General features: G+C 42.7%; 1 protein-coding gene across 3 annotated transcripts in view; it reads left to right on the top strand.

The window, feature by feature from the left end:
- The first annotated feature begins 5,133 nt into the window (after nucleotides 1-5,133).
- The window catches only part of LOC146624949 (uncharacterized), a 71,353-nt gene continuing 52,594 nt past the window's right edge, over nucleotides 5,134-23,892 (top strand). For all 3 annotated transcript variants that reach the window (XM_085361866.1, XM_085361864.1, XM_085361863.1), the window contains exons 1-4: nucleotides 5,134-5,178; nucleotides 12,621-12,701; nucleotides 16,595-16,725; nucleotides 22,563-22,677. In XM_085361866.1, coding sequence (XP_085217992.1) covers nucleotides 5,134-5,178; nucleotides 12,621-12,701; nucleotides 16,595-16,725; nucleotides 22,563-22,677 — 372 coding nt within the window. The remainder of the gene's footprint in view (nucleotides 5,179-12,620; nucleotides 12,702-16,594; nucleotides 16,726-22,562; nucleotides 22,678-23,892) is intronic.

Raw genomic sequence — 23,892 nt, 5'->3', positions numbered from 1 at the left:
CTTCTCTCAACAGGTGATCCAGGAGATTTTTTTTCTCCCCCCCCTTTCTCACTGTCCCTCTCCCCTTCTGTTTTTCTTTTCCTTCCTCTTTCTCTCTCCCTTTCCTATCCCTCACTCATGTCTGTCCCGTCTGTAACATCTGAAAATAAAATATAATAAATAATAAAAACAAAGGTCGATCAAATGGACCAATACGGCAATGCCACGATGATCCATTTGGCAAAGTAAATCCATTGGGTCTCCTTGTTGGTCTTCAGACAACAATTCTGACGGCTAAAGAACCAAATGGGACAGGCAAAAAAAAAAAAAAAATAAATAAGAGAAGTCAAAGGCAGAGAAGAGAGGAGAGGAAAAGGACAACGGTTAGGAGGAGGTTGCAAGCTGTAAGCAGTTTTTGACAGCTGGAAGAGAGGTGTAATGACTTTAATTAAATCCCATCTTGCCTTTAAAAAAAAAAAAAAAAAAAAAAAGAAGGGGAGAGTGGGCATCCCTGCCTGGTGCCCCTCAAGAGACAGAAGCTGGAGGACGTCTGGTCATTTGTTCTAACACAAGCTGTTGGGGAATTATATAATATTTTTAACCAGTTAATGAAAGAGGATCCAAAACCAAATTTGTGTAAAGTTGCAAATAGAAATTTCCAGTTAACTCTGTCAAATGCTTTTTCTGTGTCTAAAGAGAATATTGTAGTTTCTAGGTTTTTACTGTATGAGTAGTCTATCAAATTAAGTAATCGACGTGTATTTGTTGATGAGTGCCTACCTTTTATGAAACCAGTTTGGTCAGGATGAATTAAGAGGGGGGTTATTTTCTCCAGTCTCTTTGAGAGAGCTTTGCAGATTATTTTAAGGTCTACATTTATAAGGGATATTGGACGATAGCTTGAGGGATATACAGGGTCTTTGCCTGGTTTTAGCAGCAGATTAATGTTTGCAGAATTCATATTTGGTGGTAGTCTGCCCTTTTCCTTGATTTCCTGCAACATTCTGTGGAATCTTGAACAACACCTTTTATTGTTTTTTATTTTTCTTTTTTTAGCTGGTTTGCTAGAAATTGACCGGATTTATTACCATGTTCATAATTTTGTAGGCGTAGTCTTTGTACTAAGAATTTAGTTTTTTTTAAAATCAATTATCTCATTTAATTCTAGTTTTGTTTTGCGTATTTTGTTCAATGTTTCCTGATCTTGGTGGGACGCGTAGGCTTCTTCTAGTGATTTGATGGTTTTTTCTAATTCCTGAATATTTTTGTTTTCTTCTTTCTTTTTATGTGATGAGAAAGAAATTATTTTACCTCTCATCACAGCTTTCCCTGCTTCCCATAGTACAGATGCTGAAGTTCTGGGAGTGTCATTATAGTCTAAATATAGAGATATTTATATTATAATAATTATTTTCTTGTACTCACACTGGGTAACATTGTCTGTGAGACATTTCACCGACTCCCTTAGCGTGGCATTTTCAGCAGCGAGCATTTCCACCTGCTGGTGGCTGAACTCGAGGGATTCTCGCAAGGATTTAAATTCTCGGTGTAGAATCTCCACCAAGGACAGCCTTGCGTCGAAACTGGACAATCGTTTGTTGATTGACTCCAGTATGTCGACAATATCTTTGCCGGCTGGTGATGTTGTGCCGGGGGAATCTGCTGGGCGACATCTTTTCAATGACAGCGTCTCAGATTTGGCCGGGGAAGCTGCACTCTGGGCCTTCTTCATCATGAGATCCTGGAAGCACCGATCAATGTAATCTTGGAGAGCCTCTAAACTCTCCCCATTGTTCTCCAGGGTGTTGGAGAAGATTTAGACAAATGTTGTTAGTTATAAGACAATTGATAAGTGTATTTGGTAAAATTGAAGCTTAAAGGAATTTGTTCAATTCTAAGCTACCATTCGTCACTTCCGTCACTTACCTCTCCAACAGATTTCCTAACATGACAAAATAAAATTTACTTTTTCTTCCGACTACTTACATACTGCTGAGTTTAGCTAGCATGGCTCTACTTTTCCAGCTAACCTTTAGATTGTGTTACATTTGCTGCTGTTTCGGGTTGTGCGGTCAGTGCAGAATATTTCTACATGAATAAAATGAATAGAAGTTTTAAATGTGAATTGTAGTATTGTTTTCTTTTGTCCCATGTCAGTGGATTGCAAAGCATAGTGTAATGCTGTCAGTGCAAATAAGAATAACAATATGCAGTCATGTTTAATATGAAACGTTTACATGTATTTAACTACAAGCTCAGATGTACCTAGTGAAATGCAGTGTTGGGGAGTAACGGAATACATATACCGCTGTTATGTATTTAAAATACAAAATATGAGTAACTGTATTCTGTTACAGCCTCCCTGGGAAAGTCTATGCCAGGGTGCTGGAAAGGAGAGTTCGTCCGCTAGTCGAACCTCGGATACAGGAGGAACAATGCGGTTTTTGTCCTGGTCGCGGAACACTGGACCAGCTCTTTATCCTCTCGAGGATACTTGAGGGTGCATGGGAGTTTGCCCAACCAGTCTACATGTGTTTTGTGGACTTGGAGAAGGCATTCGACCGTGTCCCTCGGGGTGTCCTGTGGGAGGTGCTGCGGGAGTATGGGGTGTCTGGCCCATTGCTACGAGCCATTCGATCCCTATACAACCGTTGCAAGAGCTTGGTTCGCATTGCCGGCAATAAGTCGGACTCGTTCCCGGTGGGTGATGGGCTCCGCCAGGGCTGCCCTTTGTCACCGGTTATGTTCATAACTTTTATGGACAGAATTTCTAGGCGCAGCCAAGTGGCGGAGGGCTTTCGCTTTGGTGGCCTCAGAATCTCATCTCTGATTTTTGTGGATGATGTGGTTCTGTTGGCTTCATCGGGTGAGGGCCTCCAGCTCGCACTGGAACGGTTCGCAGCCGAGTGTGAAGCAGCGGGAATGAGGATCAGCACCTCCAAATCTGAGGCCATGGTTCTCAGCCGGAAAAGGGTGGAGTGCCCACTCCGGGTCGGGCATGAGTTCCTGCCCCAAGTGGAGGAGTTCAAGTATCTCGGGGTCCTGTTCGCGAGTGATGGGAGAAGGGAGCCGGAGATCGACAGACGGATTGGGGCTGCAGCTGCAGTAATGCGGTCCGTTGTGGTGAAGAGGGAGCTGAGTGTAAAAGCGAAGCTCTCAATTTACCAGTCGATCTACGTCCCTACCCTCACCTATGGCCACGAGCTGTGGGTAGTGACCGAAAGAACGAGATCGCGGATACAAGCGGCAGAAATGAGCTTCCTCCGAAGGGTGGCTGGCCTCTCCCTTAGAGATAGGGTGAGAAGTTCGGCCATCCGGGAGGGGCTCAGAGTAGAGCCGCTGCTCCTCCACATCGAAAGGAGCCAGCTGAGGTGGTTCGGGCATCTGACAAGGATGCCCCCTGGGCACCTCCTGGGTGAGGTGTTCCAGGCATGTCCCACCGGGAGGAGGCGACCCGGCCTCGGATAAAGCGGATGAAGATGGATGGATGGATGGATGGATGTATTCCGTTACAGTTACTGTTTAAAAAGGTGGTATTCAAAATACAGTTACTTTGTTGAAATAAATGGATTACATGGCGGTCTTTTCCTATTTCACATGTTAGGCTGTCCCCTCTCTGTTTTTGGTAATTTGGTAATTCCACACCGGTGGAAACCCAAACAAAACACGCATTAACCTCCTGAGACCCGAACTCTTTCATGGAATGCATTTTTAATTTCTCTTTGGACTGACTGGGACCTGATGAATGCAAAAACAAAGAATGATCTTTTTACCTGATTTTGCTCTACAAGGGCCTGGATATACACATATGAGGACATTTGTTTTGTGGCAGTATAATGTCCTTGTAAGAGATATCAGGTACTTATTGAGCAAAATTTAGTATTGTGGTTTGGACAACCCAAAATATGATGTCCACATATGTGGACGCCAGGTCTTAGGATGTTAAGAGGCTCTAATGCCTGTGTCTCAATCTCGCGGCCCATGTCACCTCTACTTGTGGCCTGCATAATGACATGATGAAATATCTTTAAAAATTATTAAAAAAATTATTTAATATGAAGGCAACAGGCAGAGTGTTACAGGCATAGCTTTAAAGAATGTAGCCTGATGGGTAGTGTAATCCGTGTTGCAGGGAAAATGGACACGAACCCGACATATTAGCCAGAGGTCCCTTTACTGCGGTTTGGGGCCGCGGACCTGTTTTATATACGCGCGGAATAGTTTTCTACACGAGATCGCTGCAAAAAGTGCAGCCTTACCTAATGTCCACCTACTGTTACTCATTTATATTATGATTTAAACATCTAGTTGGTGTTGGTGTGGAGAGTAACCTTCAGTAACAGTAATAAATCACACAGCAGTAGTACATTCATGTAGTTGTAAAAAGCATGATAATATATTAAGTAATCCAAAGTATTCAGAATACGTTACTCTGATTGAGTAACGTAACGGAATACAGTACAAATTATATTTTGGGGCATGTAATCTGTAATCTGTAGTGGAATACATTTTAAAAGTAACCTTCCCAACACTGGTGAAATGATGTATGATGTGCTATTATTCACTTCATGTTTTAAAGCTAAACCCACGATAGCAAAATATATTCTTGATGTTTATGATGATGATTGATGATCAAATAAAAGCTAAAAAGAAATCATTATCAATATAAAGAGGTAGAATACTCTGTTTGACAATGCTGTGTGATGGATGAATGATTTAGATCTACTAATACAAGTCAGTAAAATGTATTTTTAAAGCACAGGTTTTGCTGACCAAAGTGCCATACGGATTATGTATTCTTGTAATTATTTACACAAATGAGCATCAAAGAGTAAAATCTGGGAACATAGAACACAGAATTATGAGCCCTTCAACAATAAGCAGTTACATATCAGAAGAACATCCCAAAGGGAACTTCCTGTCTCTGACATAGCTCATCTGCTGTTTGTATAAGAATTAAAAAGTCTATGGGTGTGATTGATTTTCTGTGTCTCTGTTGTATGACGGAGAGAGAGAATGTTCCATAAAGATGTTGTAGAGTGGGTAATCACAGTGATTCGTGATGGCTTCTAACTTCTTTAATTTGCTGTGTTCCTGTGTGGCTCCACAGTTGCAGCTGATTAACTGTCACATGCTTTGTCTCTCACGTAGGACATGGAGGAGGCCGACCTGCTGAAGGAGAGGCTCCAGGCCATCATGGTAAACAGCAGTCCTACAGTCTCTGTAGTTTAAGTAAAAAGCCAGTTTCCAAATAATCTGTGTTACATACTGACTTGAAGTAAACTTCATTTTTAAAAATTTGGTGGTGATGGGTTCTAATCCATTTGTGTAGATGGCAAAGATAGCACTAAAGTTGACCATCATATCTAGAGGGGCAGAGCTGGAAGTCTGTCATCGGAATGATCTGATTTGTGTCCACATGAGTTAGTTAGTGACGTCAGGTGAGTGCGTCTTTATGATTTAGTAAAACAAACAAGGAAGTAATTCCACTGGTAGCTTTAGGCTAGAAACAGTGTGAACAGTAGGTCCATCTTCATAACATAAGTTCACATTTTAATACAACAGACGCTTATGGAACTGTAATAAAATGGGCAGCTTATAATCACACTTAGCTTTAGAGTCTGAGTAACTGTTTTGTCTTGTTTTTGTCCTGCTGAAAGTTCATATTAGCTTCTGAAATGTGAAAATTATATTTTACAATGAATGACTGTAGTGGAATTTGTCTTTAGTTTTTACCAAACACAAATGAACAACTTGAGAAATAGGCGATGTAGGATTTTGAAATTCATGCCGTAGGTGCATCTACTAAAAGATTCAGATGAGTTTGAATCCTGGTTACCTTCATGTCTATGTCCAAGGTCAAGGTTCCAGGGTTTCTGAACATCTTGTGAATGCGATGATTAAAGAAGGAAGTCGCCTGGCACTTCACATTCATTCCATAGGTGCATGTTTTAAAAATGTCAGTTGAATCCTGGTGACCCCGACGTCAAGTAGAGGCTCCAGGCCATCATGGTAAAGAGCTCATAGTCACACTCTTTGATGCCATCATATATATATGTCAGCAAAATACCTGTGTATCAGTAGATGTTTCTCATTGTGTAAATCTCTGCATTCTTGTAATTCAGAGCTGTGATACTTTACTTTAGCAGGATGTCAGGATGCAGAACTAAGAGTTGTTACCAAAGCACAGCCTGAAAATAAAACATGTGGGTGTGTATTTACAAGATGGCGTAGAGAGAAAATCCAGCCAGAAAAGAGTTGTAGCTGTGCAAGTCAACTCGCCTGTCAATGTGCAGAGAGGCTGCATCGCTTTCATCTGAGGCAGAAAGATATTAACATAAAGCACTAACTGATGATGACATAAGGTTCAGTGAATACTTACCAGCACTCACTAAAACTAGAGCACAGACTTAATGTACGAAACAGCAGCCCATATTGTTTCTTGGTTAATTCTATTAAATATGGCATCAGTAGCACAAGCACAGGTGAGAGGCTGCCTCTGTTGGCACACCTGTCAGTCAAAGCGATGGTGTCCCTGGTAACTTGTAGCTCTTCCAACATTCAGGTGAGTTATAAAAACAGTTGTAATGAAGGAGAAGATGGAGTCCAGGCCAAAACTTTTGTAGTGCTAGGCTGTGAACATGTTAATTTATTGGCTGAAGTGAAACAATCGAGGGGACTTTTGGAGCCAGCTTTAATTGGCAGCTAGTATAACTGGAGTAGTTCTGGCACTTCTGTGTTGGCTTTATTGTTCATCCACAGGGGCTTCCACTTTTTACAATATCTAACTTGGAGTTTTACTATATTTGTTATTATGTTATCAGTTTCAGCTTAACATGTTTCATGGAACTTTAATGAACTTTAACCTCCTAGGACCTGGCGTCCACATATGTGAACATCACATTTTGGGTTATTTAAACCAAAATACTAAATTTTTCTCTACAAGGGCCTGATATCCACTTACAAGGACATTATGCTGCTACTATTCTATCAAAATGTTAAACGAATATCCTGATGTGTGGCTCTTATTTTTCTTAAAAACAAAAATAAGGTAAAAAAAAAAAATCTGGTAATTCTTTGTTTTTACATTCATTGGGCCCCAATATGCCCAAATATCAAAGAGAAATTAAAAATGCATGCAGTGGAAGAGTTCGGGTCTTAGGAGGTTAATGTGACTATAGCTAGTCATGTTGGGGCCACAGTTTCAAATAGCATGGTCCTTCTTCTGTAACAGACAAAAACCCACAGGTTCACTGTGTAGATCGCATAGTCCCTCTGATGGATACCAAATCAGTCAATCAAACATCTGAAGTACTCTCTTTTTAATCAATGAATCTTTGGGAGCCTTTTACAGCTCAATATTTAAAGTTGGGCCATAAGTTGGAAACAAGAAGGGAATGCTGTGGAAACCATTTCAGGATTATTTAAAGCCAAGTAATTATCTTATATTAACACTGTTAATTAACAATTACCAATTAATTAAATTAGCAATAAACAATTAACTGAGTAATGTTACACTGAAATTTAAGCCCAGAAACCGAGCACAATAATGTAACCTATGCCCATGAGGTGAAGTCAATTAGTAATAGTGTCGTTGATTTCACTGATAGTGGGTTACAAATTGTTAACAATGTTTATATTATCTGTGCATTAGGATTTTTATATTCTGACTTAGGTACCAAAGTCATAATAATAAGGTAATATTGATTAATAATAAACAGATTATTTTTTCCATTATTTTAATTCCAACAGGATTAATGCTGGAATTATAATAACAAGAAAGAGTACAGATAGAAATGAAAAATGTATCGCCAACTGCTGCACCTTTAAAGCATCAACATACAAAAATGAGAAAATACACAGATACATAAATCAACAGTCTTCTAGTAGTGTGAGTATGAATGTGACAGAAAGAGAGAGACAGAGAGTGAGTGTCTCGGTGTGTGTGTCTTTAAAACAAATGCACTTGATAATGAGGGTGGAAAGGTGCAATAATGTCCTCCCAGGTCCTGGAGGCAGATGGAGTCTGAATTAGGACAACAATCACAGCCATCCTCAGCTCCCAAGAGTACTGATGACCTGAGGCCACACGTCTTGGTGACATCCGCGTGTCCATCCAAGCAGGAGGAGGGAGGCCACAGATGCAGTGCCCACGGTCAAAGGGTGAGTGTCTCAGAAGACCAGAGACAACAGGCAGTCAACCCTTCCAGAAACTGCCACCCTGGTACAAATCAAGAACAGGTGCCAAAGAACCACCTGGCATCTGGCTGCCCCTTCCTCAACATTGAGAAGATCAAAGCCACCCCTAGCCACCAAGGGAATGGGCCAACAAGCACACCTGAACATCAAGCCACGCACCCCGGAACCAACAATCACCCACATCCCAGGGAGGGGCAGAAGCATCCAGGGGGGAAGCGGTGATAATGTATGAACGGGAGGTAAAGGACTATCCTTGCAAGGAGAGAGCCAGTAAACGACTGACTCAGTAGGCACCCCATTCCCAACATCCCACCACAGAGCAGGAACAAGTTGGCCTATGGCCTGCAAGGACAATGCCCCAGAGCACCACCGAGTCCAGGGCAGCAGCCACCACCCCCACCAGAAAAAGTAGACTGGAGTGTTTAGAGGAGTCCCAAGACTTGGGGTTTAGACCACCCCTGCACAAGGAGGGAGCCAGAGACCAGGTGACCCGGGGCACCTGGGCCCCAGGTCCCACATCTACCCTTGCCCAGAAGACTGGGGGGCAGCACCTGCCACCACAAGCACTCGTATACCAAGACCCACCCAACAGCAACCACTGCTGTCCAGCTCCCACGAGGCTGGCAGACACGGGGAGTCCCAGAGAGCATCCTTATCCACCTGAAGGGCATACAGGGAAACGAGACTAGAGCCGACCACCCCCACTAAGTAATGGAGTTCATCAGTGAGGACCAGAGAGAGACAAATTCATCCAATGTTGTTTTTTAAAGAGACAGACATTCGGTGAGTCCCGGCATCCTCAAGGCTTGTGCCTCCCAGCTTTGTGGAGTCTTTCATAAACTGTTCATGCTGAGTCTGAGTCTGCAGAGGGTCCCAGTGCTGTGAAGACGCCATGCCTCGTCCCTGTACGAAGACACCACATCCCAGTTCCCCCCAGGATTACAGGCCTGTGCCACTGACTTTCCACGTCATGAAGACCCTGGAATGGTCTTCATGACCATCTGCCAACTATAATCAGGTGACATTAGGCTCCCCTTCAGTTTCTTTACCAGCCCTGCCTTTGAGCAGAGCAGGCCATCATCTACCTGCTCAATCGAGTCTTCACCCATCTGGACCAGCCGGCAAGCACTGTGAGGGTCATGTTTTTTTACTTTTCCAGTGCATTCAATACCATCAGGCCGACCCTCCTGGGTGATAAGTTGACAGCGATGCAGGTGGATGCTTCTTTGGTGTCCTGGATTGTTGATTAGCTAACAGGAAAACCACAATATGTGTGTCTTCAACATTGTGTGTCTGACAGGGTGATCAGCAACACAGGGGCACCACAAGGGACTGTCCTCTTCACTTTCCTCTTCACCCTCTGATGTTATAAAGAGAAAACATTGACTGTAGGACAATGCTCAGGATTTTCTAGGAGTCTGTTGTGGTCAGTGCCATCCTCTATGCTGTTTCAGGCTGGGGCAGCAGGTTGAGGGTCACAGATGCCAACAGACTCAATAAACTGACCGACAAGGCCAGTAATGTTGTGGGGATGGAGCTGGACTCCCTTAAGGTGGTGTCTGAGAGGTGGATGTTGTCCAAGATAAGGACAATGCTGAACCATACCTCCCTCCCACCCACTCCATGACGTGCTGACCAGTCACAGGAGCACGCTCAGTGAGAGGCTGAGATTACCCAAAAGCATCATTAAGCGACTCAGGAAATCATTCCCTCTGTATCTGTATTATCTCTCTATTATCTCTTTGTACAACTCCTCCATCTAATGCACAGAACACACTGCAACAGTTACACCCTTTGCCCATCTTCCATAGTGAAAATAGCAAATAAAGTTTTACACTTTAGAGTAAAATGTCAATCAAATATATTTAATCTCTGTAATATTTTGAATATTTAAAATTGGGTTCATTGTATATATTATTGTATTATTGATTTAGTTCAGTCTGTTCTTACTATAACCACATAATTTCCTTATGGATTAATAAAATATTCTGATATGGATTCTGATTTTTTTTGAGTGTGTAAGGTCCATTTGGAAAAACTTTGTCCTGTGTAGTACGTTCTGTAGAGAACTTTGTATTGTTTAAGTTGTAAGTCGGGCTTTTAGTCATTTTGAGGGTGCTCAAGCATATTTGTGTCCAGATGTTTTTATCTGGACTGGTGGAAAGATCTTGCTGCCACTTAGCCTTTGGGAGGGAAATTGATTAGTCAATTTTAAACAATAGATTATAAATTATTGATGACAATTTGGGGGTATAGTTCTTTTAAAAAACATGCTTCTGTTAGGATGCCTGGGTCGTTGACCCAGGGTTTTGAGTTTATTATATTATTTATCATTTCTAGTCTTTGGTTTCTTTGAGTTCTGTCTTATGGTTTATGTCTCTGTGTTCTCTAGTTGCTCTGTCTCCTCTGTCAGCTGTATCCCCTTGTCAAGTTCGCGTCTCTGTGTTATGTTTCCTGTTTTACTTTGAAAGTCTGTGTCTCATGTAAGTGCATCTGGTTTTGCTTCCTTTGTCTCGTTAGGCCTGATTTGCCCCAGCTGTGTTTCCCTCCTGTTGCCCCGATTGCTCCCTCTGTGTATTTAAGCCCTGTGTTTCTCTGTGTCCGTGTTGTGATCTACCCTTATTTTGCTGTGTGTTCTGGCTGCATAAGTTTACCTTGGAGTCTCAGTTTTCTTACTTTTTGGAGTTCAGCATTAACGCTGTATTTAAGTTCACCTTTTGTCTCCGACTGTCTGCACTTTGGGTGCTTTTCCTGCCTGCGCACAGCCTTCACATGACAGCTTCCCAAGTGGGATTCAGTTGACAGGGATTCAGATTTTCCTGTATGATGGTTTCAGTTGCAGATATATTAAAGAAATTCACCTTTGCTGATTTTATATTTTGATCAAATTTCTTCAAATGAAATAAAGTTTGGGTCTTGTATGATTTTTTTTAAAATTTCTTTTTTTGTCTTATTCTCATGCCACGATGAGAATGTTAGTATTTTTCTAGTAGTTAGTATTCAGTGATTTTTCTTTATAGTTTTATTTTAAAAACTTTTTAGTTTACATGGGATAAGTGCAGACTTTTTAAGAATTGTAAAGAATTCCCACCAGGCTCTTAGAAAAGTGTTTATGTTGAGGCTTTTAAAGCTATGATGATATGTTGTGATGCTTAATAAAACCATGTAAGAAGAGTCACTCTGTTCCGTACAGCTCTGGACATCCTGAGGGAGTGGTCTTCACTTTGGTACCCTCAGAATTTCATCTTGGCTTTTTGCAGTTGATGTGGTTCTGTTAGTTTCATCAGGTGGTGACCTTGTGCCCCAGCGTGAAGTGGCAGGAATGAGAATCAGCACCTCCAAGTCTTTTAATATGGTTCTCAGTTGGAAAAAGGGTAGAGTGTCCAAAGCATGCTTGTGAGTTCTGACCAGCAGTTTCAGTATCTCAGAGTCTAGTTCATTAGTGAGAAGAGAGTGGCCCGTGAGATTTACAGATGGGTTGGGCGGTGTCCGTGGAGACGATGAACCCTCACCAGCAACAGTCTCAAGGCACTTCACACTGTAGCATCGTTAACTTAAAATACAAGTTACTTTGAGGCAACTGTTGTTGTGATTTGGCACTGTAAAAATAAAAATGAATAATTTAAAGTGAGTTGAAAATATATTTTAATCATAAGCTCTGAGTAGTTACAATGAAGTCATGATACAAGTAGCAGGAATGGGTTTCACTGGTCCTTCCAGAGGGACTTGGAGAGTCCTCGCTCTTCCACGTCGAGAGGAGGCAGCTGAAGTTATTCAGGCACCTGAGCTCCTAGACGCCTCCTGGGTGATGTGTTTCAGGAATGATCTAGTGGGAGGAGGCACTGGGGCAGACCCAGTACTTGGTGGAGAGATTATGTCTCTCAGCTGACTTGATAATGACTCTGTGTCCTCCCGGATGAGTTAGAAACGGTATGAAGAGAATTCTGGGCTTCTCTGCTTAGAATGCTGTCTGGACTGAGACAGAGTCATAAATACTAGCAGACATCAACAGGGAGATCCCCTTTTACTCCGGCTTAATTCCACACTGATCCTGGATCTAGGAGCTAATATTAGTGAGCAGTGAGGCTTAGTTAAAAATAAAGGAACTAAGCAGCGTGTTTGCCTGATATCCAGGATAACAACTGCACAATTTATTCTGTCCAATGTATCTGATCAAATTTCTAGATGTCTTTGCTACATAGTGTACTAATTAGCAAAGAGTGTTGTTGAAATTATAGCAAACAGACAGACACGTACACACACACTCAAGCAACAGGTAGGTCACGTCATGAAGCCTGTGCTGCTTTTTGTCTATTTATAGCTGTTGCTGTCCGTCTGTCAGCTCAAGGTTGAAGTGTCAGCACGAGGAGACAACAGGTGGAATAGTTTCCATGCTGTAATTGTGCATATGACACAAATGTATGTTTGACCTGCCCTCACAGGACAAAAGAAGAATCCAGGAAGAAATTGCCAAGAAGAGGAGACAGATAGAAGAAGAGAAGTTAAAACTCCAGTACATAAAGGTATGTCTCTAATTTACAGCCAAAAAGCAAAAATTTCCAGGAGAAAATGTGTCAGTGTGTAACAGTGTACAGGGAATGTGAGGAACTCTCGCTTGAAGGTTTAATGATTTCATTTACTGTTATATTTCTCCACATTTTCCTTGATGCAGTCTCAGAGCTTTATTTCACAGATATATACTCACTGCAGTAGCATTGTTCATATTATAGCTACAGCTATTCCTCTTCAACACAACTGAGGGTATTTCATACATTATTGTAAAAGTCAAATCTTCTTTTTTCATTCCATCGTTCCAAGTTATATTTTTTTCATGTTAAGATAAATTGGGCACACATCTGAAGTTTTCTTAAGAAGCAGTTACGCACAAGTTAACCCCAGTTACAGTTAACCACAAGGGGGCTGTCTAAAACTGTGTCACGCCACTGAGCTGTTTCCTGCATCTTTGGCAAACTGGTCACTGCTGGTGTTGTAGTGGTGTGTAATGATATCACCTTCTTATATCAGTGACTACCAAAAAATATCTAAATTCCCTATGGAAGCATGCTGGAAAAATGAATAAATCTAACAATAAACAACATATTTAAGAGTTTTTGTTGCATTTTAATACAATGTCCATTAAATATTATAAAACAAGGTATCACCAAACTGGATGTTAGAAAATGTTTTGGTTATTTTACAAAAAAGCAAAGTAAATACAATCAAACTTTATTTTTAGTAAATGATACTACAGAGTTGTCTTTGGAGGCCTTTCTAGTTATCATCCCCACATATTCATACTCTGACGGATACATCAGAGGTGGGGTTCGCATCCTGCCCAAGGATATTTGGAATACAGACTGGGAACCACTAACCTTCTGATTACCAGATGACCTGCTTTGCCTCCTCAGCTAAGGCCACCCAGCTACTGGGAATAAGATAAGATAAGATAAGATAACCTTTATTAGTCCCACACGTGGGAAATTTGTTTTGTCACAGCAGGAAGTGGACAGTGCAAAAGTTATGAGGCAAAAATTAGAATACAATAAGAATAAATACAGTACACAACTGTACAGAATAGAATAAAATAATATACTATATACAGTAGAATAAAATAAAATAAATATACAATAAGATAAAAATAGAATACAAATACAAATACTATATACAACTGAGTAAAAATACAACGATGACAGAAAGGATTATTGCACTTAGTATTATTGCATATGTATGGATGTGTGTGCTTGATCAGTTAAAGTCTTTATTATGGAGTCTGACAGCAGTGGGGAGGAAAGACCTGCGAAATCTCTCCGTCCCACACCGTGGGTGCCGCAGTCTCCCACTGAAGGAGCTGCTCAGTGCTGTCACAGTCTGCTGCATGGGGTGGGAGATGTTGTCCAACAGGGATGACAGCTTAGCCGCCGTTCTCCTGTCACTCACCACCTCCACTGGGTCCAGAGGGCATCCTAGAACAGAGCTGGCCCTTCGGATCACCCTGTTCAGTCTCTTCCTGTCCCCAGCAGAGATGCTGCCGCCCCAGCAGACCACGCCATAAAAGATAGCAGAAGCCACCACAGAGTCATAGAATTTCTTCAGGAGTGGGCCCTCCACTCCAAACGACCTGAGTCTCCGCAGCAGGTACAGCCTGCTCTGCCCTTTCCTGTAGAGGGCGTCTGAGTTATGAGTCCAGTCCAGTCTATTGTTCAGATGAACACCAAGGTACCTGTAGCTGTCCACAGCCTCAATGTCCATACCCTGGATGTTCAGTGGTTGCAGTGGAGAATGCTTGTGCCTGCGGAAGTCTACCACCAGCTCCTTGGTTTTACTGGCGTTGATCTGGAGGTAGTTCAGCTGGCACCAGTCCACAAAGTCTTGGGTCAGACCTCTGTACTCCTTGTCGTCCCCATCAGTGATGAGGCCGACTATTGCAGAGTCATCAGAGAACTTCTGCAGGAAGCACTGGGTGGAATTGTGGGAGAAGTCTGCAGTGTAGATGGTGAAGAGGAACGGAGCCAGAACCGTTCCCTGTGGGGCCCCCGTACTGCAGACGACCCTGTCCGACACACAGCCCTGAGTCCTCACATACTGTGGTCGGTCGGTGAGGTAGTCCAGGATCCAGGTAGTGAGGTGATGGTCCACTCCAGAGTTCACCAGCTTGTCCTTTAGAACCGAGGGAAGAATGGTGTTGAAGGCACTGGAGAAATCAAAGAACATGATTCTCACAGTGCTTCCAGCGGTCTCCAGGTGAGCGAGGGAACGATGTAGGAGGTGAATGACGGCATCATCCGCTCCAATGCCAGGCTGGTAGGCAAACTGAAGTGGGTCCAGTGATGAGCTTATTAGGCGCCGAAGCTGAGCCAGGACCAACCGCTCCAGGGTCTTCATCAGGTGGGATGTCAGAGCCACCGGCCTGTAGCTGTTGAGGTCCTTGGGGCGTGAAGTCTTTGGCACTGGTACAACACAGGAGGTTTTCCAGAGCTGTGGGACTCTTCCCAACCTCAGGCTCAGGTTGAAGAGGTGCTCCATCACCCCACACAGTTGGTCCGCGCAGGACCTGACGACCCTCGAGCTGATGCCATCTGGACCCGCTGCCTTCTTGCCATTAATCCTCCTCAGTTCCCTCCTAACCTGGGTGGTTGAGAGAGACAGGCTGGAGCCTTGTGTTGAGTGTGTATTGGATGCTGTTGTTGGGGGTGGGGGGGAGTGAGCAGGGTGAATAGAGGAGGTGTGAAGTGTCTGAGGTGGAACAGCAGCAGTGGGGGTGGGTGAGTCTGCAGCCGATGTTGCAGACTGCCTCATGGCTGAGTCAAATGTACATAATTTAAACTTTTGAATGCAATGAGGGTAAGGAGAAGGGCAACACACAGGCCTGACCCATGCCCAGTAAAGTCCAGGTGGGGAAGCAGTGATTCAGTACAAAATACTTCGACTGCTCTGAGACCATAATCCAATGGAGCAACAATGAGTAGCGATAAAGCTAAAAATGATAATTGCAGTTCGTAAGTCTTCAGTAGTTGGGCAGTGGTTGATTTGGTAAAAATATTTACCCCCCAAAACTCCAGAGTCCTCTCTTCTGATGTTGCTCTCCATTAATCCATGGATGAATACGAACCCTCGGCCTTCCCAGAAGCTCTTTTATACTCATTCTGCACCCCCCCCCCCCCCCCCCCCCGCCCCCAGTGTTTTTCACGTGAGTGGAAAAGGTTTTAAAAAACATGCTTCTGTTAGGATGCCTGGGTCAACTCCACACTCATTTTCATTTCCTGTTGCCACACCGTGGAACTGTCCACTGATATTGGTTACATTCAGTCTCTTTAACATAGTGAAGGTTTTTGTTGGACACGGGTTCGTTTAATACACATCTACATATTTATAGCAGAGCTTTGAGAACATCCGTACTCTTCCAGTCATGATTACAACTTGTGCTTACAAAAGCTCCTGTGTCTGAGTTTCCAAACTGTACATGCTAAAAACTAAGATCCATCTCATTATTATTTGGACAACATTAGTTTTTACAATTTCACTAAAGATTTGTCTCCCACAGTCCATGCCAACTATACTGAGAAGCTCTTTGCTTCCCATTCTGGCAAATCTAAATATGTCAGACTGAGACTAACAGCTGAATGGGAAGCGAGGGACTGGCTCCACTGCAGCTGCTGCTTCATAGTGTTGGATCTAGTATGCTGTTTGTGAAACTGAGGAGTGTGTGCAAACGTAATGTTCCTTAAAATATCTGATAGAGAAATCAGCTACACATTTTTCTTTGCTTAACAGGATAGGAAAAGAGTTTTTGAAAGCAGAGAGTGTCAAATGGAAAACAGAGCAGGTGTCACCGTAGATTTGAACATTTTAAATATGAGAAGAACACTGAGCTCGGTTTGAGGCTAAAGCAGAGGCCTGTGTGTTGGTTGACTGACAGAAGAAGGCTTTGAGGGAGCAGTGGCTGATGGACGGTCTGAGTCAGCAGTCGGAGGAGGAGCAGGAGGCCATGAGGCTTCAAGCTCAAGACGAACAGCAACAGAGTGACCACCTGCAGAGCAACATCATCAGGTAATCCAAACCTGCACTGAAGCTCACACTACATCCCAAAGTGGACACATGGGGCACAGCTCAGTATGAGCAAATCAAGTAGGTGAAGGTAACACTTTATAGTCACTGTCTGCCTAATAATGCCACAATATTAGGCATTAGTAAGGTATTATTAAGTGTTTAATTCATCATTTATAAAGCACTACTCCGTATGTAATTTATAATTACAGATATTAATGTTTATTTAGTATTTTAGTATTTTATTTATTTATTGTCATTGTCAAGAACAATGAAATTGCGTTTGGGGCTTCCATACAACCCAAAAAAAAGAAGAAAATAATAAATACCCCTTAAAACCCAAGTGTACATATTTAACCCAGTGTGACTCCAATGCAATAAGACAATCCTTAGCAATAATGTTCGTAGAAATTCAGACAAAGACCTGAGAAACATGACAAAATACAACAATGCAACCCATTCAATATTATTGTACTGTGAGATATGATATCAGATATGATAGTTATCTATTTAAGAAAGAGGGGGGGGGGGGGGGGGGGCAGGAGGGGGAAGAGAATAAAGATATGATGCACCAATGCAGACCAGTTCATTGCTATTAAGAAGTTGGATATGGTTATTGTCCGTGAGAGGGGGGCAGAGAGTTCAGGAGCCTCACAGCCTGTGGATACAGGCTGTTGGCCAGTCTGGATGTTCTGGCCTGTATAGACCTGTACCTTCTCCCTGAGGGCAGCAGATGGAAAAGGTGGCGCGCAGGGTGATGTTATTCTTGATTAACAAGCTCACATACAGATACAGATCATGATAGCCCGCTGATGGGTGGACATAATGGTACACCTCACCTGTGATGTGGATGATGCAACCATGAGTAATAACACCCCTAAATGAGAATTAGGAAAACTAGTGGAAATGTCTTGTGTATTCACCGGGGGGGCAGTGTGGAGGCGCGTTCATTTACACCAGGGGTGTCCAACTCCAGGCCCCGAGGGCCGGTGTCCTGCAGGTTTTAGATCTCACTCTGGGTCAACACACCTGAATCACATGATTAGTTCTTTACCAGGCCTCTGGAGAACTTCAGGACATGTTCAGGAGGTCATTTAGCCATTTTAATCAGCTGTGATGGATCAAAGACGCATCTAAAACCTGCAGGACACCGGCCCTCCAGGCCTGGAGTTGGAAACCATGATTTAAGCCCTTGATACTATATATACTTATACCTTGTAAATTTGTTCAGAGAATATATAATTATGACAGAATAAGCCTTTCTATAAAATATTGATACAGGTTTTCAGCAAATAAAATACAGGTTGTGCACACTGAACAAGCCAAACAGGAAGTGATGCTTGCATTCTATGATTATTACTAAGTTGAACATGAAAGCATTAAACGATTATTTCACTGAACTGCTAATATTCAAAGTTTAGTCTGTGTGTATTTCTGCCAGAAACATGTATTTGGACTTGCACTATATATTTCTGATGATTAATAAGGTGAGCCACAAAGCTCTGGCACTGTGCCTAAAACTATTAGTAATTCTCAAGATTTAGGTTTTCCAACTAATTTAACAGTCATAGTGGTAATGATCACAGTCACACCTGCTTACTCCAGTTGTCTGCCGCTAATCTCAGTCTATCACCTTTGTGGTTTTTATGTGAAAGGGACACAAGGGATGTGTTCCACATGTAAGAGTCCAATGTGCAGTATTTATTTTATTTAGCTATAGATGGAAAAACTCCATGTGCTGACAGGTCGGAGAGAATTACATTGGGGCAAAAAAGTATTTAGTCAGCCACCGATTGTGCAAGTTCCCCCACCTAAAATGATGACAGAGGTCAGTAATTTGCACCAGAGGTACACTTCAACTGTGAGAGACAGAATGTGAAAAAAAAATCCATGAATCCACATGGTAGGATTTGTAAAGAATTTATTGGTAAATCAGGGTGGAAAATAAGTATTTGGTCAATAACAAAAATACAACTCAATACTTTGTAACATAACCTTTGTTGGCAATAACAGAGGTCAAACGTTTACTATAGGTCTTTACCAGGTTTGCACACACAGTAGCTGGTATTTTGGCCCATTCCTCCATGCAGATCTTCTCGAGAGCAGTGATGTTTTGGGGCTGTCGCCGAGCAACACGGACTTTCAACTCCCGCCACAGATTTTCTATGGGGTTGAGGTCTGGAGACTAGCTAGGCCACTCCAGGACTTTCAAATGCTTCTTACGGAGCCACTCCTTTGTTGCCCGGGCGGTGTGTTTTGGATCATTGTCATGTTGGAAGACCCAGCCTCGTTTCATCTTCAAAGTTCTCACTGATGGAAGGAGGTTTTGGCTCAAAATCTCACGATACATGGCCCCATTCATTCTGTCCTTAACACGGATCAGTCGTCCTGTCCCCTTGGCAGAAAAACAGCCCCATAGCATGATGTTTCCACCCCCATGCTTCACAGTAGGTATGGTGTTCTTGGGATGCAACTCAGTATTCTTCTTCCTCCAAACACGACGAGTTGAGTTTATACCAAAAAGTTCTACTTTGGTTTCATCTGACCACATGACATTCTCCCAATCCTCTGCTGTATCATCCATGTGGTCTCTGGCAAACTTCAGACGGGCCTGGACATGCACTGGCTTCAGCAGCGGAACACGTCTGGCACTGCGGGATTTGATTCCCTGCCGTTGTAGTGTGTTACTGATGGTGACCTTTGTTACTTTGGTCCCAGCTCTCTGCAGGTCATTCACCAGGTCCCCCCGTGTGGTTCTGGGATCTTTGCTCACCGTTCTCATGATCATTTTGACCCCACGGGATGAGATCTTGCGTGGAGCCCCAGATCGAGGGAGATTATCAGTGGTCTTGTATGTCTTCCATTTTCTGATGATTGCTCCCACAGTTGATTTTTTCACACCAAGCTGCTTGCCTATTGTAGATTCACTCTTCCCAGTCTGGTGCAGGTCTACAATACTTTTCCTGGTGTCCTTCGAAAGCTCTTTGGTCTTGGCCATGGCGGAGTTTGGAGTCTGACTGTTTGAGGCTGTGGACAGGTGTCTTTTATACAGATGATGAGTTCAAACAGGTGTCATTCATACAGGTAACGAGTGGGGGACAGAAAAGCTTCTTACAGAAGACGTTACAGGTCTGTGAGAGCCAGAGATTTTCCTTGTTTGAGGTGACCAAATACTTATTTTCCACCCTGATTTACGAATAAATTCTTTACAAATCCTACCATGTGAATTCATGGATTTTTTTTTTCACATTCTGTCTCTCACAGTTGAAGTGTACCTCTGGTGCAAATTACTGACCTCTGTCATCATTTTAAGTGGGGGAACTTGCACAATCGGTGGCTGACTAAATACTTTTTTGCCCCACTGTAAGTTATTAGGGTTCAACCTGGTCTGTACATCTTTTTTAAACTATGTTATTGGAAAATTATTAGCAGCTGACATTTTTAGACATTTCTATAATTTTTCCAGGGATTGTGCAATCAAAGCTTGATCATCATCATTGAGCCCTCAGCCTGAATGTAGGGAATGAACCAGGAAACTGTAGGAACTGTCTGAATCCTGACGATGAACAAATAAATAAACACTTTAATGAAACAAATTGTTAAATATACTACACACAACATTCACAGACGATGGAGTATGCACGGTGACACGTCTGTCAGCTTTGACCATTTTGTCTTGGTTGCTGTTAGTTTTCTTCCTTTTTATAATGTCTCAAAATGTCCTAGGACTACATGTGTTTAATCACCAGTTGCTATTAGAAATCAAAGCATCTTCCGATCTAGTTCTCAAACAAACTGAGACAGGACAAGGTTACGGACTTCCTCCACCACCTTTGAGTCATCTGTTCTGGGTTACCTGTGCAGCCATCCTCATGCCACACCCTGGAACAAGCGCCCAAGGAAACGGGCCTCTTCTTAAAAAACACAATCTGGACACAACCATTCTGGCTAATTACAGGCCAATCTCAAAGCTCCCCTTTCTTTCAAAAGGTCTGTGAAAGTGGTTTATTTAAAGCTGCACCTTGATCTTAATGGGATGTCTGAAAAGTTTCAGTCTGGTTTTAAATCAGTACACAGCACTGAGACAGCACTTTTAAGGGTTTTTAATGGTATTAACTCTGGATTCTGGCAGCCCTGCTGCCCTCTTGTTGTTGGACTTGACAGCTGACTTTGACACAGTCAGCCATTATATCCTCCTATCATGGCTGGAATCATATGCTGGCCTAAAAGGGTCTACTCTTCAGTGGTTTCCTTTCTACTTATCTTTATTTTTTTATGTGAACATGGGCCTCTAGTGCTAAAAAAAGGACTCTCTCTAAATTATGGTGTACTTCAAGGCTCTATCTTGGGACAAGCCTTGTTTGCACTGTATATTGATTGATTGATAATACTTTATTCATCCCGAGGGAAATGTTATGTTGGCACTGGGGAACTCCAGGCCTCGAGGGCCGGTGTCCTGCAGGTTTTAGATCTCACTCTGGGTCAACACACCTGAATCACATGATTAGTTCATTACCAGGCCTCTGGAGAACTTCAAGACATGTTGAGGAGGTAAATTAGCCATTTAAATCAACTGTGTTGGATCAAGGACACATCTAAAACCTGCAGGACACCGGCCCTCGAGGCCTAGAGTTCTTCCACCCCAATCTACATGGACGTTAAAATCACCCACATCAATTATTTTATCTGAGCTCAGAACTAAATCAGATAAAAAGTCTGAGAAATCAGACAGAAACTCTGTGTAAGGCCCAGGTGGACGATAGATGATAACAAGTAAGACTGGTTTCTGAGTTTCACAGCTGGGGTGGACGAGGCTAAGCAGCAGGCTTTCAAATTAATTAAAAGTCTGTCTGGGTCTTTGGTTGATTAATAGGCTGGTGTGTAAAATTGCTGCCACACCGCCCCCTCGGCCTGTGCTTCGAGATTTCTGGTAGTTAGAATGACTCGGGGATGTTGATTCATTTAAAATAACATAATCATCCTGCTGCAACCAGGTTTCTGTAAGGCAGAGTAAATCAATTTGTTGATCAATTATTAAGTCATGTACTAACAGAGACTTGGAGGAGAGAGACCTAATATTTAATAATCCACATTTCACTGTTTTACTCTTTGGTTCAGATGTGGATACTGTATTGTTCTTTCTTTGTAATTGTTTATGTTTAATTTGCTGGCTTTTAGTTTGTTTTTTGTCTGTTTGGGAGCTGACACAGTCTCTATGGAGATGGGTTTGGGGGGTAGCAGGAGGAGAGAAGCTGCAGAGAGGCGTGTAAGACTGCAACTCTGCTTCCTGGTCCCAACTCTGGATAGTCATATTTTGGGGGGTTTAATAAATTTGTCCATATTTCTAGAAATGAGAGCTGCTCCATCCAAAGTGGGATGGATGCCGTCTCTCCTAACAAGACCAGGTTTCCTCCAGAAGGTTTGCCAATTATCTATGAAGCCCACATCGTTTCTGGGACACCACTCAGACAGCCAGCAATTTAAGGAGAACATGTGGCTAAACATGTCACTCCTGGTCTGATTGGTGAGGGGACCAGAGAAAACTACAGAGTCCGACATTGTTTTGGCAAAGTTGCACACCGATTCAATATTGATTTTAGTGACCTCCGATTGGCGTAACCGAGTGTCATTACTGCCGACGTGAATTATGATTTTACTGAAAATCTTTTGAAAATGCAAAATACACAGCTACCCAGTACAACCCATAATGCCATATATTAAAAGTCTTGTACTTACCTTGTTGAAGCTATTCAGAGACACCCTAACATCCAAGTGTTTTGGATGCACAAGTGATTTCCTTTTGTATTTGCTAACACTGTTCATTATATTCAACTGTACAGAATGGAGAAGGAGATTGAGGCCTTGGAAACACAAGAACTCAATATCTCTGCCAATGAAGAAATTGTGGTGAAGCGGCTAAAAGAGGTGGAGAGAACAGCTGAAGACATTATCAAGGTAAGCAAAAATCAAGTGCCTTTTAACACTCAGCTTGCCTTTTTGGCTGTGACACTAATGCATGTCACTTATTAAATACATCTGGGCGGATTAGTGCTACTAGTACGCTAGTATTTGCTTTTCACCTTAGTACGATTAAGAATAATGGACAATGAAAAAGGAAAACAATAAAAGAAATCAAAGACACACACCTGTATTTTGATGTGTTGATGTGTCAACACAGCTCCCAATAACAGATGATGCACATTAAAGGCTGTGTGACACAAAGGACCCATACATACACACTATTGGAGTACTAGTTATGTTTTATTTGCAGCTTTTTTCCAAGATCACTCAGTGGAGATTTTCATGTGGAACAAGGCTTCCCACAGAGGGCCTTCTTCACCTGTATGAACGCTGTCTGGCACTGCTCTGTCCACTGGATCAGATCTGGGTCACCCTTTTGGGTTAGAGCAGTCAAGAGGCTGGCCAGCTCTGCGAAGTTTGGCATGAACCGGTGGCAATAACCAGCCAGCCACAAGAACTGCCTCACCTCTTTTTTTAGTCTTGGGACATGGGCAGTATACGATGGGTGTTGTTTTCACCTCCTGCAGGCCCACTTGCTCACCTCCCCAGATACTGTACCTTCCCTTTGTCTGCTCACACACTTCTTCAGGTTGGCTGTGAGCCCCATCTGCCTCAGAGACTCTAGGACTATGGCCACCTGCTGCACATGCTCTGCACAGGTCTCACTATGGATGATGATGTCATACACCAGGTTCATGAGACACTGGAAAGTTGCTGAACAAGCTGAACGAAAGTGTGACAAATTGGTACAAATCGTACAGAGTGGAGAAGAATGACTTTCTTTAGACTCTGGAGATAAGGGGATGTGCCAGTAGCCACTGGTTAACTCCAGTGTCATGAAAAAGGTGCAATGCCTATCTGATCCAGGAGCTTGTTGACCCGGGACATGACATATGCATCAAACTGTAACAATTCACCTTGTGGTAGTCGCCACAGAACCGTATAGATAAGAACTATGGGGCTAAACCAAGCACTTCTTTCTGAACATTTTTTCTTTATGTTGAGGTAACCTGTAGGGCTGTGAATGCACCATCTCACCAGGACACATTTCAAAATTGTGCTCTGAGTGTGGTATGGCCAGGCAGGGGGGAGAACACATCTGCAAAACACTGTTGCAATGCAGCAACACCCATTCTCTGGGCTTGTGTG

This window comes from Diplotaxodon limnothrissa, linkage group LG9 (genome assembly GCF_057381915.1).
Source record: "Diplotaxodon limnothrissa isolate DT_005_m linkage group LG9, D_limnothrissa_male_GT1.1, whole genome shotgun sequence".
Classification (NCBI taxonomy): domain Eukaryota; kingdom Metazoa; phylum Chordata; class Actinopteri; order Cichliformes; family Cichlidae; genus Diplotaxodon; species Diplotaxodon limnothrissa.
The sequence above is the reverse complement of the archived record's forward strand: the minus strand, read 5'-3'. Positions and strand labels throughout refer to the sequence as shown.